General features: G+C 53.6%; 1 protein-coding gene across 1 annotated transcript; it reads left to right on the forward strand.

Annotated features, from left to right (window-relative positions):
• Positions 1-14,036, forward strand: LOC129783347 (vigilin-like). Its single transcript, XM_055793330.1, has 11 exons — positions 1-6; positions 126-325; positions 7,453-7,528; positions 9,547-9,753; positions 10,231-10,446; positions 11,294-11,500; positions 11,715-11,822; positions 12,318-12,488; positions 13,136-13,222; positions 13,388-13,519; positions 13,822-14,036. Exons 1-11 carry the CDS (start codon positions 1-3, stop codon positions 14,029-14,031), a joined length of 1,620 nt encoding a protein of 539 aa, XP_055649305.1. The 3' UTR covers positions 14,032-14,036.
• Positions 14,037-14,284: the final 248 nt, after the last annotated feature.

The raw sequence follows: 14,284 nt of genomic DNA on the forward strand, positions 1-14,284 counted from the left end.
ATGAAGGTAAAAAGTACTGTTGCGTTACTGAATGATACTGCTACAGTCCTAGAAAACAGCAATTTTCCTTCTGCCATGGGGAAAGTACTAAAAGCATTGTGCTGAGATTGTTTCTTTCCCTGCAGGATTATTTCCACGAGCTCATCTGCATCACAGAAAGGGAGAAGTTTGTTGTGCCAATCCGAGCTATAGGTGCCCGAGCTATCCTGGACTTCCCCGACCAGGTGAACTTCTCAGCCTGTCCAGTCAAGTACAGCACCCAGAAAACGCTGCTGGTTCGCAATGTTGGTAACCGGGCGGCCCGCTACTGCATCAGCACGCAGAGGTAGGGAGCTCATCTTTTTTTGTGCAAAACACTGTGGCGTGATAATATAGTTGGAAAACAGCAACAAAAAGGAACCGGAGCACCTGAGCTGCCATGCTGCTGTCGTGGCTGGAGATGGGCAGGGCACGTGGGTTTTGCTGTTGATTATAGTGTTTGAAGCATGGCGCAACCTCTGCTAAACCCCTGCAAGCTGCAGAGTGGAGTTTTGTAGTGCAACGGTGTCTTCAGAGCACAGTCGTGCAAGACTGATTCTGTTAGACTGAAGGAGCAATTGTAAGAAGGCAGCTGGACTGTCCTCGGGCTGTGGAAGATCCTGCGGGGCAGACGACAGCTCTAGGAGCTCAGTTCCTGCAGACCAAGGGCAGTGTTAAGAAATGGGCAAGCTCTGAGCTGGTGGAAGAGACATTTAAGAATTTATCAGCAGCTTTATCAGCAGCTTTGTCTAGAGTAGCAAGTGCAATCAGAGATTGTAGATCAAAGCAATTGGTATCGAGACCCTGAGAAAAACAGGGTGTGGTCCAGGACCTGGTTCTCCAGTAGGTTTGATCTGGTCCCTGGGATCAAATATTCTTCATTAGAATGAGCTCTTAAGTGGAGATGAGCTGGCAGCGGCTTCAAAACTACACTTTAGCCCCAAACCAGAATGCCAATGGGTGCACCGGCAAAAGATGTAGCAAATACCTGGTGCGTGGGTTGGGAGCCTTTTCTAGAGCTTTGTCTCTCTCAGATCTCCTGGAAAGTGCTCTAGCATGCTGTAGTAGCCACCACCAACCTCCTTGATCCTCAGTACCTTCTGAAATGGTTATGTGGCCCTGTTGGACAAATATACGCGTTCCTTGGGAGGCCACAAGCACGTGGTATTTGGGCAGTCTCCTGGTCAAGCGCCCGATGTGTGCTGTGTCGTGGACAGCCTGTACTGTTCCTGTTGGTCTGAGAAGACAGTCACTGTTTTTCCAGTTTGCTGAACTGGAGAAGGTAATGCATTTTGGACACTGCACCTGCAAGGAAACCAGTTCAGCTGGCTGGTAGTTAGCTCCGAGTTGCTTGGTCCCAGAGGTCTTGGTGCAGGAGCTGAGGTCCAGAACGCAGCAAAGACGTGCCGTCTGCCTTAGTGCACCTGAGTTGCTTCAGTTTCTTCCCCAGGAAAACAGGGGTCAAGAGAAGGCTCTTTGCTCTTTCTCCTGGGAAGCGTGAAGGTCCAAGAGGCTCCTACCAAAGCCTGGCAAGGCTATGGAAGCTTCCAGGATGCTATTCAAGCAGGCTGCTGCTTTTCACTGTGGAAATACGTAGGCAGGACCTTGTAAATCCCTGTACAGCTTCCCTCTGGGATTTCCAGATCTAGTCGTCACCACCAAAACAGATACCCAGTCGTGTCTGGCATCTCTTGGCAATGTCCTTGCCAACTCTTCTATTGAGTGATCCAGCGTGTGTTGAATCCTGCTTGATACGATTTTTATGCTGAACTTCAGCAATTGAATGTTCGGGCGCCATTTGTCGCGACGGAGGGAAGACACAGTCACTCAATATGAGTGATCAGCAGACTTCGTTTATTGTTTCTTAGTCACCTTTTATGCCTTCTTATAATTAGCTCATACATATTACAAAAGTTAAGCTCATTATTGGTTAGTTGCCTAAATACCAAGCCCGCCCCTAGTCTCTCTTCTGTAGTTATCTCTTCCCACCTGCAACATTCTTTTCCCACCGCAATCTTCCTGTTATTGTGTAACAAGAACAGCCAAGGACAGTGTATTTTTGCTTTACTTCAGATAAGCTGAGAGCCATGTGCATTTTTGTCCAGCCAGCTGGACTATGTCTATGTGACCCTTTTCAGCTAGCCAGTTATCCACATTCCAGCTGATGTTTTGGGGAGGAAAGGTTGATTGCAATGACTGCATTTCCTCGGAGAGCAAATTCCCGTCTGTGGGAGCCCTAAATCAGTGAGGCCAGGTCCCTGGGCTCGCAGGGGGTCTGTGAGGCTGAGGAAAGTGTCGGCACTCCTTACCTGGGACGGCGTTGAGCGGTAGCACCTAACAGCTGCAGGCAGCGTACCTGCTGTGATATTCACTGCAGTTTCTTCCCCTCCAGCTCTGGTAGGATGGCAACCTTCTTCAGCCTGCTTTTGCAGTAGTGCGCAGGGCAGGGTGCTTTGCTGGCCCCGAACGTTGAGGCCATCCGGCTGTAGGATGCTGAATTGCCTCGCGCTGTCCCGGCTTCCAGCACAGCGAGGTATCCCTGCCCCTTCTCCGGGGCTGGGGAGAGTTCGGAGGTGGAGGGTTCTGCGGGGAAGGCAGGGACAGGACTTGGAAGTGCCTTTGGGCGTCAGCACCTGTGTCTTCACGGTGCTGAGAGATGGGGCAGGCTCTCCAAGCTTTGAAATTCCATTTGGGGCAGCAAGGAAATGCTTCTAGCCCAGGGGGAGGCACTGGAAGTGACACTTCAAAGCTGGGGTGATGTAGGGGGGTCCTTGTGTGACTTTTCAGAGTTGGACGGCTGTAGGTGTATAGGAGTTAGTCTGAACCCAGAGCTGATCAGGAAACTGCCTTCAACTGGAGCAATTTTAAAGGGCTTCTGAGCAAATAAAGTTCAATGTAATTAGGTCAGAAATGCCTTGAAGGCCAAAACTAGTTTCGCACTGTTCTCTGTTTTTAATTGCACAGTGCATGACTTCTCTGCAAGATCAGTGTGTTAACAGAAAAAGTCTGTAGTTACAGAAAAAGTCTGTAGTCCCTGCATGCACAGGCTATCTGCCCTGGCTGAAACCTGACAGGATAACAAACGGTGATTGCTTCAGGCAGCTTCCCTATGCAGATGTCCCAGGAACCCCTTTGGAAGAGTAACCCAGAGAGGGTGCTTCAGGGAAACCGCAGGCATGTCCAAGGCGCGGAACCAATGTGCAGGACATGCACGGGAGAGTCTGTGTTCAGTAGCCACCTTATAGCTTGAAGTGAGCTTTCCAAATCCATTTTCCTCCTGCCTAACCCAATTGGAAGAGTGAGTTCCACCGCATTTTTTTGTGATGTACTGAATGTATTCTTTTTAAAATCAGGTGCCACCTTCTTGGCTCTGCTTCACGCTTTGTGCTGTCCCCTTTTTCTATGTACAAGAAACCCCCCTGAAGACAGAGCGTTGATGGTTCTACTCAGCTGCAGGGGAACTGCCATGGAGGCTGTAAGAGAGGGGCAGGGCCGGGCGCAGGCCGGGGGGTTTATCCGTTCTGAGCCCCTCGACCCCTGCTGTGCATATCTGACAGCCCTGCCTCGCTCACAGCCGCTGTCCCAGAGGGAACAAAGCCCAGGAGAGAAAGTTCTCTGTCGGCTCAGGGGAAGCACACATGCATGGGTGCAGCACGCTCGTGTTGCAGCCAAAGTGATAAACCAGCCTTGCTTAGCGCAGCTCTCCGTGCAAAAACCTCCGTGGCTGCAAGGATCTCAAGCCTCGACTCTGAGCGCTCGATGGAGCTCCCTCCCAGCCAGCCGAGATTCCCGACCGTCCTGACGTGGCGCTTTCCCTCCCAGCAGCGCCCATGCCCATTGAGTGCCTTTCGCTTGCAGCCGGCTGTAATGCCGGCATCACCCCTGCACTCCAGTTTTTGGCCTCTCTGAGTGTTGCTCACTAGAATAGCCCCGAGAGTGACACCCCCCCCCGCCCCGTGCCGGCTGCCCCCATTGTGTCCGTAGGGATAGCGGTTTGCCTGCGGGCATGGTGGGATGGTGTTTCTTCCAGGAACCACATGGATGGCAGGGTGAGCCCTGGGGGGGCTTGCGCCGCCCGGGCTCAAAGCTGGGGAGGCGGATTCCCCGCTCGCAGGGACTGGGGGCGAGGGGAAGTGTTTTAGGGACGGACTGTGGGGGCCGGAGGGAGGGATTTGAGGGACGGACGCCGAGGAAGGCCTCATCCCTGCAGCGATGGCTCAGGCCCAGGGCAGGGCCCTTCTCTGGGTGCCACGGGGTCGATTGCAAAGGACCAGGCCGCCCCACGCAGGGAGCAGGTGCGTGCCGGGGTGCCAGGGGCCCTGCCTGGCTGTTCCCAGCCCAGCCCCGGCTGGGGCCAGCCCTGCGCTGCAGCCCTGGGGCCGAGGCGCAAGGAGCCGGGCATTGCTGAGGGTGCTGCACCCTGCCGGGCCCCGCCGCCGGCTGCCGGCTGCCCTGGGCTGCCCCTCGCTCTCCCCAGCTCTGCCTGCTGCCAGTGCCGGGGGCACCGCCACGGGGCTTGCCCCCTGCCCACAGCTGCCCTGACCCACAGCTGCAGCTGTACGTGGTGCCCACATCGCACAGCTGGGGCGGGGGTGGCAGGTCTCTCTGGGGGCAGCCTGGGACTGGGGGCAAAGCCAAGCCCATCCCTCGCTTGTGATCTTTGTCCCCAGGGAGAGCCAGTGCAGACGTGTGCTGCGCTGGGGAGTGTCCCGCGGGGAGGTGACGGCCGACTGCAGAGCAGCACTGAGACCCGCGCGACAGCAACGGCAGCCAGTGGCCGCAGAGCAGCCCAGGGGAGCTGGTTCCCTCGACGGGCCCCAAAGCAGCCTTCCTCAGCCCCTGCTTTTGGTGACATGTGGAGCAGCGCGGGGATGTCTCTCAGGCTTCCAGGCCTGAGGAGGCTTTCCTCCTCAGGGGCACTGTCAGAAATCCTGCTCCCAGGATTAAAGCACCCCTCCCCCCATGGATCCGAGGCTGTGTATCCAGCCCCCTGGAGCTGGGTACAGGTGCCCTGAGCGGTCTCTCTGGGAGGATGGGGCCACCTGCCTGGTGGCTCTGACACAGAAATGATGAGCTCAAGCCCTGTGACTGTGGCCAGCCGGTTCAAAGCCTCCGAGTGCCTCAGTCTTTCTGCCCAGGAGCGTTTATCCCAGGCACTGTTTCAGGGTGTGAAGATGGGTGCCGGTGATGTTCTGGTGCCTCCACCTGGCTCCCACTTCAAGGTTGCAATGCCTGAGGTCAGGGACCATTTGAAGGCCCTGGCGGAGATCTTCAGGGACTTTGTGTTCCATTTTGTGTTGCCTTAGGGCTACAGCGTGCTGGGGTTTGGGGGCGACAAGGTTGTGGTATGCCAGAGGTTAAGCGAGTGAAGCGTTAAAGCGTGTTATTGTTATGGACAGAATCTGGGTTTGTTGGCTCTGAGTTCCTGGGGTTATGGTAGTGTGATCTTATTATGTGTTCTTTGTGTGGTTTTGGTTTGGTTTTTTTATGTGGAGAGTGCCTTTTTTCATCTTTTTGGCCTTTGCAGGGTTTGGATGGGGGCCTTTGGTTTGTATACAATGTTTCTTCTGGTTGTTTTTCTGCTGTGCTGGTGGATGGCGGTGTTTTTTCTGTCTTGTCAACCAGTAACGATGGTTTCTATATCTCCTGCAGGTCAGGCAGTGTTACTTCTGATGTGGTCTGACTCATTTCTGGTGAGTTGGTAGGTAGGTATGGAGGACTTGTGGTCCCTCCATGGAGGATGACTGCTAGAGGACTAAGAGGCAGATCTGTGGAGGGGTGAGAGGACTGCTGGCCCATAAGTAGTGACTGTCAGAGGACTAAGTGTACTTGAATTTATGCGGGCTTCCAAATTCATGGTTGTTTCTCCTGCCTTGCGGAAGAGCCATGGGAAGTCACCAGCCACGCAGAAGAACAAGAGGATTCCCAAGCCTGTGTGGCTTTCTGGTTTTGCTTTCGAGTAAGAAAAGTCTTGTCTCTGCATGAGTACAACTAAACCGGTCAATTTCATTCACCACAGAAAGCAGGGAGCAGAATTTTTGTGCTGTGCCTCACATGGCTGCCAGGGCATGGTGAGAAGCAGCAAGAGAATTCCTCCCTGTCACCTTCTCCAGGGGAGCAGTGCTGCACTTTCACCGGGTGAGCTCTGGTTCTGCATGAGTGCAAAAGGTTCGAGTCAATTTTCTCACCACAGAAAGCAGGGAGAAGAACTTTTGTGCTTCTCCCCACATGGTTGCAAGGGCAGGGAGAGAAACAGCAAGAGGATTCCTTCCTGGCACCTTCTCCAGGGAGCACTGCTGCACTTTGTCAAGGTGAGTTTCTTTGGGCAGTGCATGATTGCCAATGAAAAGAGGCCAATTTTGCTCACCACAGAAATCAGGGAGCAGAATTTATGCTCTGTGCCTGACAGGGCTACCAGGGCAGGGTGAAAAGCAGCAGGAGAATTCCTTCCTGGCACCTTCTCCAGGGGAGCAGCGCTGCACGTTCCCAAGGTGGCTTCTTTTGGAATGTGAATGATTCCAGGTATGAGAGGTCAATTTTCTTTTTCTCAGAGCAGAAAGCAGGGAGCAGCACTTTTGTGCTGTTCCTTACATGGCTGCAAGGGGAGGGTGAGAAACAGCAAGAGAACTCCTTCCTTGCACCTTCTCCAGGGGAGCAGTGTTGCGCTTTTACTTTTCCAAGGTGACTTCTTGGGTCTGTGTATTATTGCAAATGTGCCGTGTCAATTTTGCTCACCACAGAAATCAGGGAGCAGAACTTTTGTGCTGTGCCTCACACGTCTGCCAGGGCAGGTTGAGAAGCAGCAAGAGAATTCCTTCCTGGCACCTTCTCCAGGGGAGCTGTGCTGCACTTTCCCAAGATGATTTTTTGGGGTTCTTAATGATTGCAACTCTAAAGGGTCAATTTTGCTCACCACAGAAATCAGGGAGCAGAATTTTTGTGCTGTGCTGTTCCTCACATGGGTGCCAGGGCAGGGTGAGAAGCAGCAAGAGAATTCCTTCCTGCCACCTTCTCCAGGGGAGCCATGCTGCGCTTTCCTAAAATGTATTTTTTTGGCTCTGCATGAGCGCAAAAGGTTTTGGTCAATTTTTCACCACAGAAAGCAGGGAGCAGAACTTTTATGATGTGCGTCATATGTCTGCCAGGGCAGATTGAGAAGCAGCAAGAGGATTCCTTTCTGGCACCTTCTCCAGGGGAATTTCCCAGGTCCCGAGAGACTGCTGGTGCCGGCTGCAAGGGCGCTCCCACATAAAGGGTGGTCCTGTGTGATGTTGGGGTTGGAATTGGTGATGTCTCCTTTCCTTAGTCACGTTAAGGCTTTGCAGTGACAATTTGGTGCTTCGCTCCTATTGCTCTTTTGTCATATCGCTCACAATAGCTACTGCTGTTTCCTTTTATCATATTGCATGCTATTTTCCTGTATTATAATACAAGAAACTACCTTGGATATGTTTCAATGATTGATATGTTTGATCGATTTGATGTGGAGTTCATCTTTGCTGGGTATCCAGTCAGTCAGCAAGACATAATTTGGCATAGTGGGCAGCATATGAAGCAAAAATGTCTTTATTTAGGAAAAAAAAATGTTCCTCGACTTGCTGTTGTCAGGTGGGAACCATTGCCTTATGGTGTTTGGGCCAGAGTGGTCTGGTGGTGCTGGGCAGTTGGGCCATGCCAGGGACAGAGGGACGGGAGTAGGGGAGGGGGCGGGGGAAGGGGTTTAGGGACGGACGGGTGGGAATTGATGAAGGATTTTAGGGATGGACCGGGGTGGGCGGGGGTGTTTGTGGGTATGGGGGTGGTGGTGGTAGGGGGGTGTGTGTGCCCCACCCCGCAGCTCCCCTCGGCTGCTTCCTCCTCACCAGCACCTGCTCAGCACCCCAGAGGGGCTTCCCGGAGAGTTCCCGGAGAGCCGGGGAAGGGGCTGTCCTGCACCGCCCCTCCAGACGGGGGCCACGCAGGCAGACCCCCGAGCCCCGCCGAGGGAGGGCAGCGCCGCTGGCCGCCCCCCCTCCCGCCGCGTCTCCTCACCTTTGCCCCGCGCCTCGCGCAGCCAGCGACCCCGACCGCCGCTCCCACGCGCGCACAGCTGGCGGGAAGAGGCGGGCCCCTCGGCCTCGTGCCCAGCACAGGCTTCGCTGCAGGCCTACGAGAGGTAAAGCCGGTCCCGGGGCACCATCTTGGTGAAGAGGAGAGAAGTGCGCGACCTGCCAACACAGGTGTGGCCCCGCCCCCATGTGCCCTTTGGTCGGTTGCTATGGGAACGAGTCGGGCTCTTCCCCTAGCAACCGGCTGACAAAGGGCACACAGGGGAGGGACCACCCGTATGTTGGGAGGTCACACACATCTCTCTTCTTGGCCACGATGGCGGCAGGCCCCTGGGCCTCGTGCCCAGCACAGGCTTAGCTGCGGGCCTACTAGAGGTAAGGCCGGTCCCGGGGCACGCGGTGGCACTGGCCGCGCGGGGCGGGCGGTGGGGGTTGGGGGTATAGCCTCAGCTATAGCGGGAGGAGGGTGCGGGCCCGTCTCTGCGGCCGGGCGGGTTGCGCTGCCTCCAACAAGACAGCGGCAGCAGAGAGACGGGCTCCGCAAGCGGGATGTCCAGCGAGCACCCGACTGCACTCTGTGGTCTCGGCCTTTCCCATTGGCGTGGTGTGGCCCACGTGCCGCCAGGGCAACCCTCCGCAGCGAGCGGGGGTGCGGGGGCTGCGCGGAGGGGCTCGGCCCACCGGCCTCCTGCACCCGCCCAACCTGCCGGCCTCCCCAGCCGCTCCCCCACGCAGTGGCCGCCCCGCACTGCGCCGGCAACGGGGAGCGCTCCGGCGGCACCCAGGGCGCGAACCAAAGCCCTGAGTCACGTCGCGCTCCCCCTGTCTGTGGCGGCTGCCCCGCGGGTTGGTGGGAGGGCCGGGGCCACCCCCGAGGGGACAGGGCTGCGGGGGGCGGTCGCCCAGTCGCCTCCCCGCCGCTCTCCGGTAACAATGGTGACTTTTTCTTTGGTAGGATAAGGGCAGTTGCTCTCGGTCAGGTAGCTAGTCTTTTTTTCCCAATGCACATTAAGCTGCTTCTGAAGAGGGTACGGCCTATTGGAAGAGAGATCTGTAACCCTGGATTTTACAGCTGTTATCAGAGTGCAGAGCCATCCCAGATAAGCCCCCCTGTGCGGTTCACACCTTGTCAAAGAAAATCAAGATGTGCTATTGGTTACAGTATTTCCGCTGATACTGCCTTTCCCAAAACATACTCTTCCCTTTGCATATAGAAGCATGTTAAGCTGATACAAGTGCACTTAGGACTGTGCTGCTGCGGGGATTCAGGTCATTCACCCAGGCCGCTACCGTGGCATGGAGGCACTGTAGATCAACCGGTACAGTGTCAGCCCTCAGACAGAATGTGCTGGGAAGGCGTTGTGTTTGCTCTGAGGAGCAGTACGCTGAGCAGCGTCCACCTTGCTTTCCCTGGCTCTGTTCCTGTGGATCTGCCAGTGCAGGCAAGGCTTTTCACAGATGCTTGGTTCTTCTGCTGCAGGCTTCAGCGACAGTTGCCATCCCCAAGGAGCACCACCGTTTTGTCATTGGAAAGAAGGGTGAGAAGCTGCAGGACCTGAAGCTCAAAACTGCAACCAAAATGCAGATCCCCCGCCCAGATGACCCCAGCAACCAGATCAAGATCAGCGGCATTAAAGAAGGGATTGAGAAGGCCCGGCACGAGATCCTGCTTATCTCCGCTGAGCAGGTACCTCAGTACTGTGATCTCTCTCATGGCATTAGCTGGTCAGCCTTTTTGCTTCCCCACGGTATAGTCGGAGTTTGTAGCCACCGTGGCTACAGTCAGTGGCTAACGTTAGCCTGAACGGAGACGTATACTGTGCCACTCGCCGGCTGTATGAGCACCGCTGCCAGGTCCTGAAACTTCTTGTGCTGCGTTTTGTCCATCTCTGAAGCCCAAACAAGCATTTGATAGTTGAAGTGAAGCGTCTTAGGTGCCAGCTGGGATAAGGCAGGAGATCACAGGGGTGAATATCGTAAACAAGGAGCAGCAGCAGCAACTGTATTTGTAGATTGAAAGAGGTGGAGATCTACAAGCCCGCAAACTGAGAAGGTTGCTTGGGCCAGAGTGTCAGGCAGGACACCCCTGGGAGCTTAGCTGTGCCTGGCAGAGACTGTAATATAGAGGGCAGTTCCCACCAAGGTCTGTTGTGGGCTCTTCCAGGATAAGCGTGCCGTGGAGCGGCTGGATGTGGAGAAAGTGTACCACCCTTTCATTGCTGGCCCTTACAACAAGCTGGTGAGGGAGCTCATGCAGGACACAGGGACGCGCATCGACATTCCTCCACCCAGTGTCAACAAGACCGAGATAGTCTTCACCGGAGAAAAGGAGCAACTAGCCCAGGCTGTGGCTCGCGTTAAGAAGATCTATGAGGAGAAGGTACGGATGGTCCATAAAGCTTCCCACCTTCCCCTGGCACCCGCTCCTAGGCACTCTTCCCTTCTTGTTCTACTTTTGTGCATCCCTCGGTTGCATCTGGCTCAGCAGCCCTTGCAGTACATGACCCCGAATCCTACCGTTTCCTCACTCGGCAGAGTGGGAGCTGGGCTGATACTATCCGGGAGGTGACAGATTTCTGGCTTTTCTGTATCGTGGGAATTAGCAGGCCACCAAGAGCTCCCCTGGCTCTTGTTCACACCGGGGCTACTAAGGAAGGAAAGAAGCGTGAAGTCTACAGTGGTGGCCAGCTGACAGTATCAAAGTTGCTACATAAGCAGAAGTTGCTGAAGAGTGAATGTCACTCCAGTTTATTTCCCACAGCCAACGCTGCTGTGAATATCCTTGTTGTGGGTTGCTGGGCTGTTTCTCCTCGTGGTTAGGTCTGTATTTGTACCGGTCTGGATTTCAACAATCGGCTTATAGCCTGCACAGTGTTGCATTACAGCACTGCCTGGGAGACGGCTGGGAGTTGAACCCTGTTGTCCAACGGGGGGACGGGGACGACGACAACGACATGCCTGTGTGTGTGTGTGTGGTCTCTTGCATGCCGTGTCCCAGGGAGCTTGACCCAGCATGCTAGTTTTGTACTTGCCCTGTGAATTTTTGAGCACAAGGCTTTCTGTAGGCAGGGGTCCAAGGGGTGCTAGGGTGCTGCCGAGCCACTGTGCTCAGCTTGGCTTTGCTCTTTGCTGGGTGCAGAGTTTGACTGCATCTTGTGCCTCTTCCTGTCGCTCTTGTCCTTCCCCGCCCCCTTGTGATTGATGCCTCAGTGTCTCTGCCCCTACAGAAAAAGAAGACTACTACTATTGCCGTGGAGGTGAAGAAGTCCCAGCACAAGTATGTCATCGGCCCCAAGGGGAATTCCCTGCAGGAGATCTTGGAGAAGACTGGAGTCTCTGTCGAGATCCCACCCACTGACAGGAGCTCGGAGACGCTGATACTGCGAGGCGAGCCTGAGAAACTTGGGCAAGCATTGACTGAAGTCTATGCAAAGGTACTGACAAGATGGGCTAGGCCTCCTTTGAAGGTCCCGCGAAGATACATTTGTGAGCACTGACAGGTGTAGCGGGGGTGCTCCCTCTTGGGCCATTAGAGGTGCAGCTTAGAAGTCAATACCGGAGGTGCAGCATGGGAATTGGAACTGAATTGTTGTGAAGGCCTCTTCCAGTTTGTCCATCAAACAGCTTCTCTGTTTTTCTGTCTCTCAGGCCAACAGTTTTACCATCTCCTCGGTCTCTGCCCCCTCTTGGCTTCATCGTTTCATTATCGGAAAGAAAGGACAGAACCTGGCCAAAATAACTCAGCAGATGCCAAAGGTATGGATGAGCTGGTTAGCTTAGCACCCCCGGCGTAGAAAAAGGTTTAGTCCAGATCACTCGTCACGGAAGAGAGAGGTGTCTTCTAGCGTGGGTAAACCCAGGGGGAAATGACACAGATCTTTGCTGTTCAAGGGAACCCTCTCTTTTACTGCTGCAAACACTGCTCCTCCTATGTTATTGTCATGGGTTGAGCCCTTCCAAGGAAGCTTTATGTGGTGCTGTTTTGAGAACTGATGTAGTAGGATACCTGGAAATGGCGAGTGCAGCGAGGCTTCTCCCTGGGGAGTTAGACGGTATCTAGATAAAGGCTAGATGAGTAAACTTCTCCAAAGCCCTTGCAGAAACTGGGACAGCAACAGAGCCTTGGGCTCTAGGCACTGCCATATGGCCGAAATCGTTAAGTTACTGACTCGTAAAATTGTGGGGATTTTGTTTGGGCTTTTTGGGAAGGAGCACATCTCTTAGTGGCAGGGATCGATGGTGTAGGCCTGACCAAGAGCATTGGCCTGGCTTGGATCTTGGCAAATTCTTAAGAGATTCATTGTCTTTCACCTCAAGGTTCACATCAAATTCACTGGAGGAGAGGATAACATCACTTTGGAAGGACCTACAGAAGATGTGCATGTGGCTCAGGAACAGATTGAAGCCATGGTCAAGGAACTGGTGAGCTGGAGTTACTAGTTCCAGTAAGAAACTGGGGGAAGAAGGGGCAACAGAGCAGAGGTGATGAGGTGTTTATCACATCCATAGGATGTCTTGACATGCTTAATCGAGGTTGCAGAAGACAAATTGTGTGGCAGGTGGATGACACCCCTTGGTTATGAAACTCATCCATAGCATTCTTGAAAAGTCAGCATTCATTTTTTTGGTGCAGAGAAGGAAGGATTCTCTTTGTTATAGCTGGAGAGGCATGTAAGTAAGTCTTTTCAATGTTTCATGAGCACAATGCTCTCTTCTCAAAGCAGAGGAATGCTTGTGCTCTGCTTAATAGCAGAAGTGCTTGTTCCCTCCTACGTGCCTGGATAACCCTGGGGCGAAGCAGAGCTCTTCTGGCTTGGGTAGAGCTAAAACACCTCAAGAGGAGGGAGCTGTCGACGCTGTTTTGGCTGAATGGAGGCAGGGGGTAGTACCTGTTATGGGAAGGCTATAGGGGAACGTCCTTGCCTTTGTTTAGTCTTACAAGTCCCTCGTATAGAGAACTTCCTTGGGTCTAAGCCTGTTTTCAAAAGCTCGTTTATCAGAGTTCCTGAAGTCGGGCCTCCCTTGCCATGACAGTGTAATCTTCAGTTCTCCCTTCCTTTCTCCCTTAGGTTGAAAACAGCTTTTCTATTTCTGTCCCCATCTGCAAACAGTTCCACAAGAACATCATAGGGAAAGGAGGTGCCAACATCAAGAAGGTGAGCTATCGTTCCTAACTCAAGTGCTCGTGATAATCGCTGCCTGCAGCAAAATCCCACTGGATGCTCTCTCCTGCTCATTGGTGATGTCAAATATAGCCTGCAAGGGCTTTTCTTCTGACATGGGACACTTCTGAGATGATTTTTTTTTTTTCTTTGTGGCAGATCCGTAAAGAAAGCAACACCAAAATTGATCTCCCAGCAAAGAACAGCAGCTCGGAGACAATTGTTATCACAGGCAAGAGGGCAAACTGTGAGGCTGCTCGCCACAGGATTCTTGCCATCCAGAAGGAGCTGGTAAGTGAAGCGACTGGCCTTTTGCGGTTGAGGGACTTGACAATGTTGCTAGAAGACACAGATACAGACGTGGTTGTAATGGATGAGGGCAGGGTGGAGACAAACGTGTTGGTCTGTTCGTGACTCGTAAACCAAAGTCTGTGACTGCTCCTGTCAGGAGTAGCCAGTCTCCAAGCCCTCTGCTCAGGCATTTCTTCCAGCTGTATAAAGCTCCTAGCAAGGTGGGAGTCAGAGGGTAAGCAGAGTGGGTGCAAACACATTTCTGCAGCTTGACTCAAGAGGCTGGTACTGTCCTCCCTTAGGCCAACAGCACAGAGGTGGAGGTCTCTATTCCTTCCAAACTGCACAGTTCCCTCATTGGTGCCAAAGGCCGCTTCGTCTGCTCCATCGTCAAGGAGTGTGGTGGAGTCCACATCCACTTCCCCACCAAGGGCTCTGGCAGTGACACCGTGAGCATCAGGGGCCCAGCCCAGGGTGTGGAGAAAGCCAAGAAACAGCTGCTGCACCTGTGAAACAGCACAAGGTCTTAATCAATCAATCAATCAATCAATCAATAAATAAATAAATAAATGGCAATGCTCTGTTTGTGTTGAGAAAGGCATCTAGTCTGACTAACTAGAAAAGAAAAGGTGGGCACCTGAAGGAGGGAAGGAGGCCATCAAGTCAGGAAATCGTTGAAGAAAGAAAATGGAAAGGTCTATTCCACCTAGATCCCCCTAGATCTATTATGAATAGAATGACCGGATGTCCAAATCTGTGTATTAT

Source organism: Falco peregrinus, unplaced genomic scaffold, assembly GCF_023634155.1.
Source record: "Falco peregrinus isolate bFalPer1 unplaced genomic scaffold, bFalPer1.pri scaffold_35, whole genome shotgun sequence".
Taxonomy (NCBI): domain Eukaryota; kingdom Metazoa; phylum Chordata; class Aves; order Falconiformes; family Falconidae; genus Falco; species Falco peregrinus.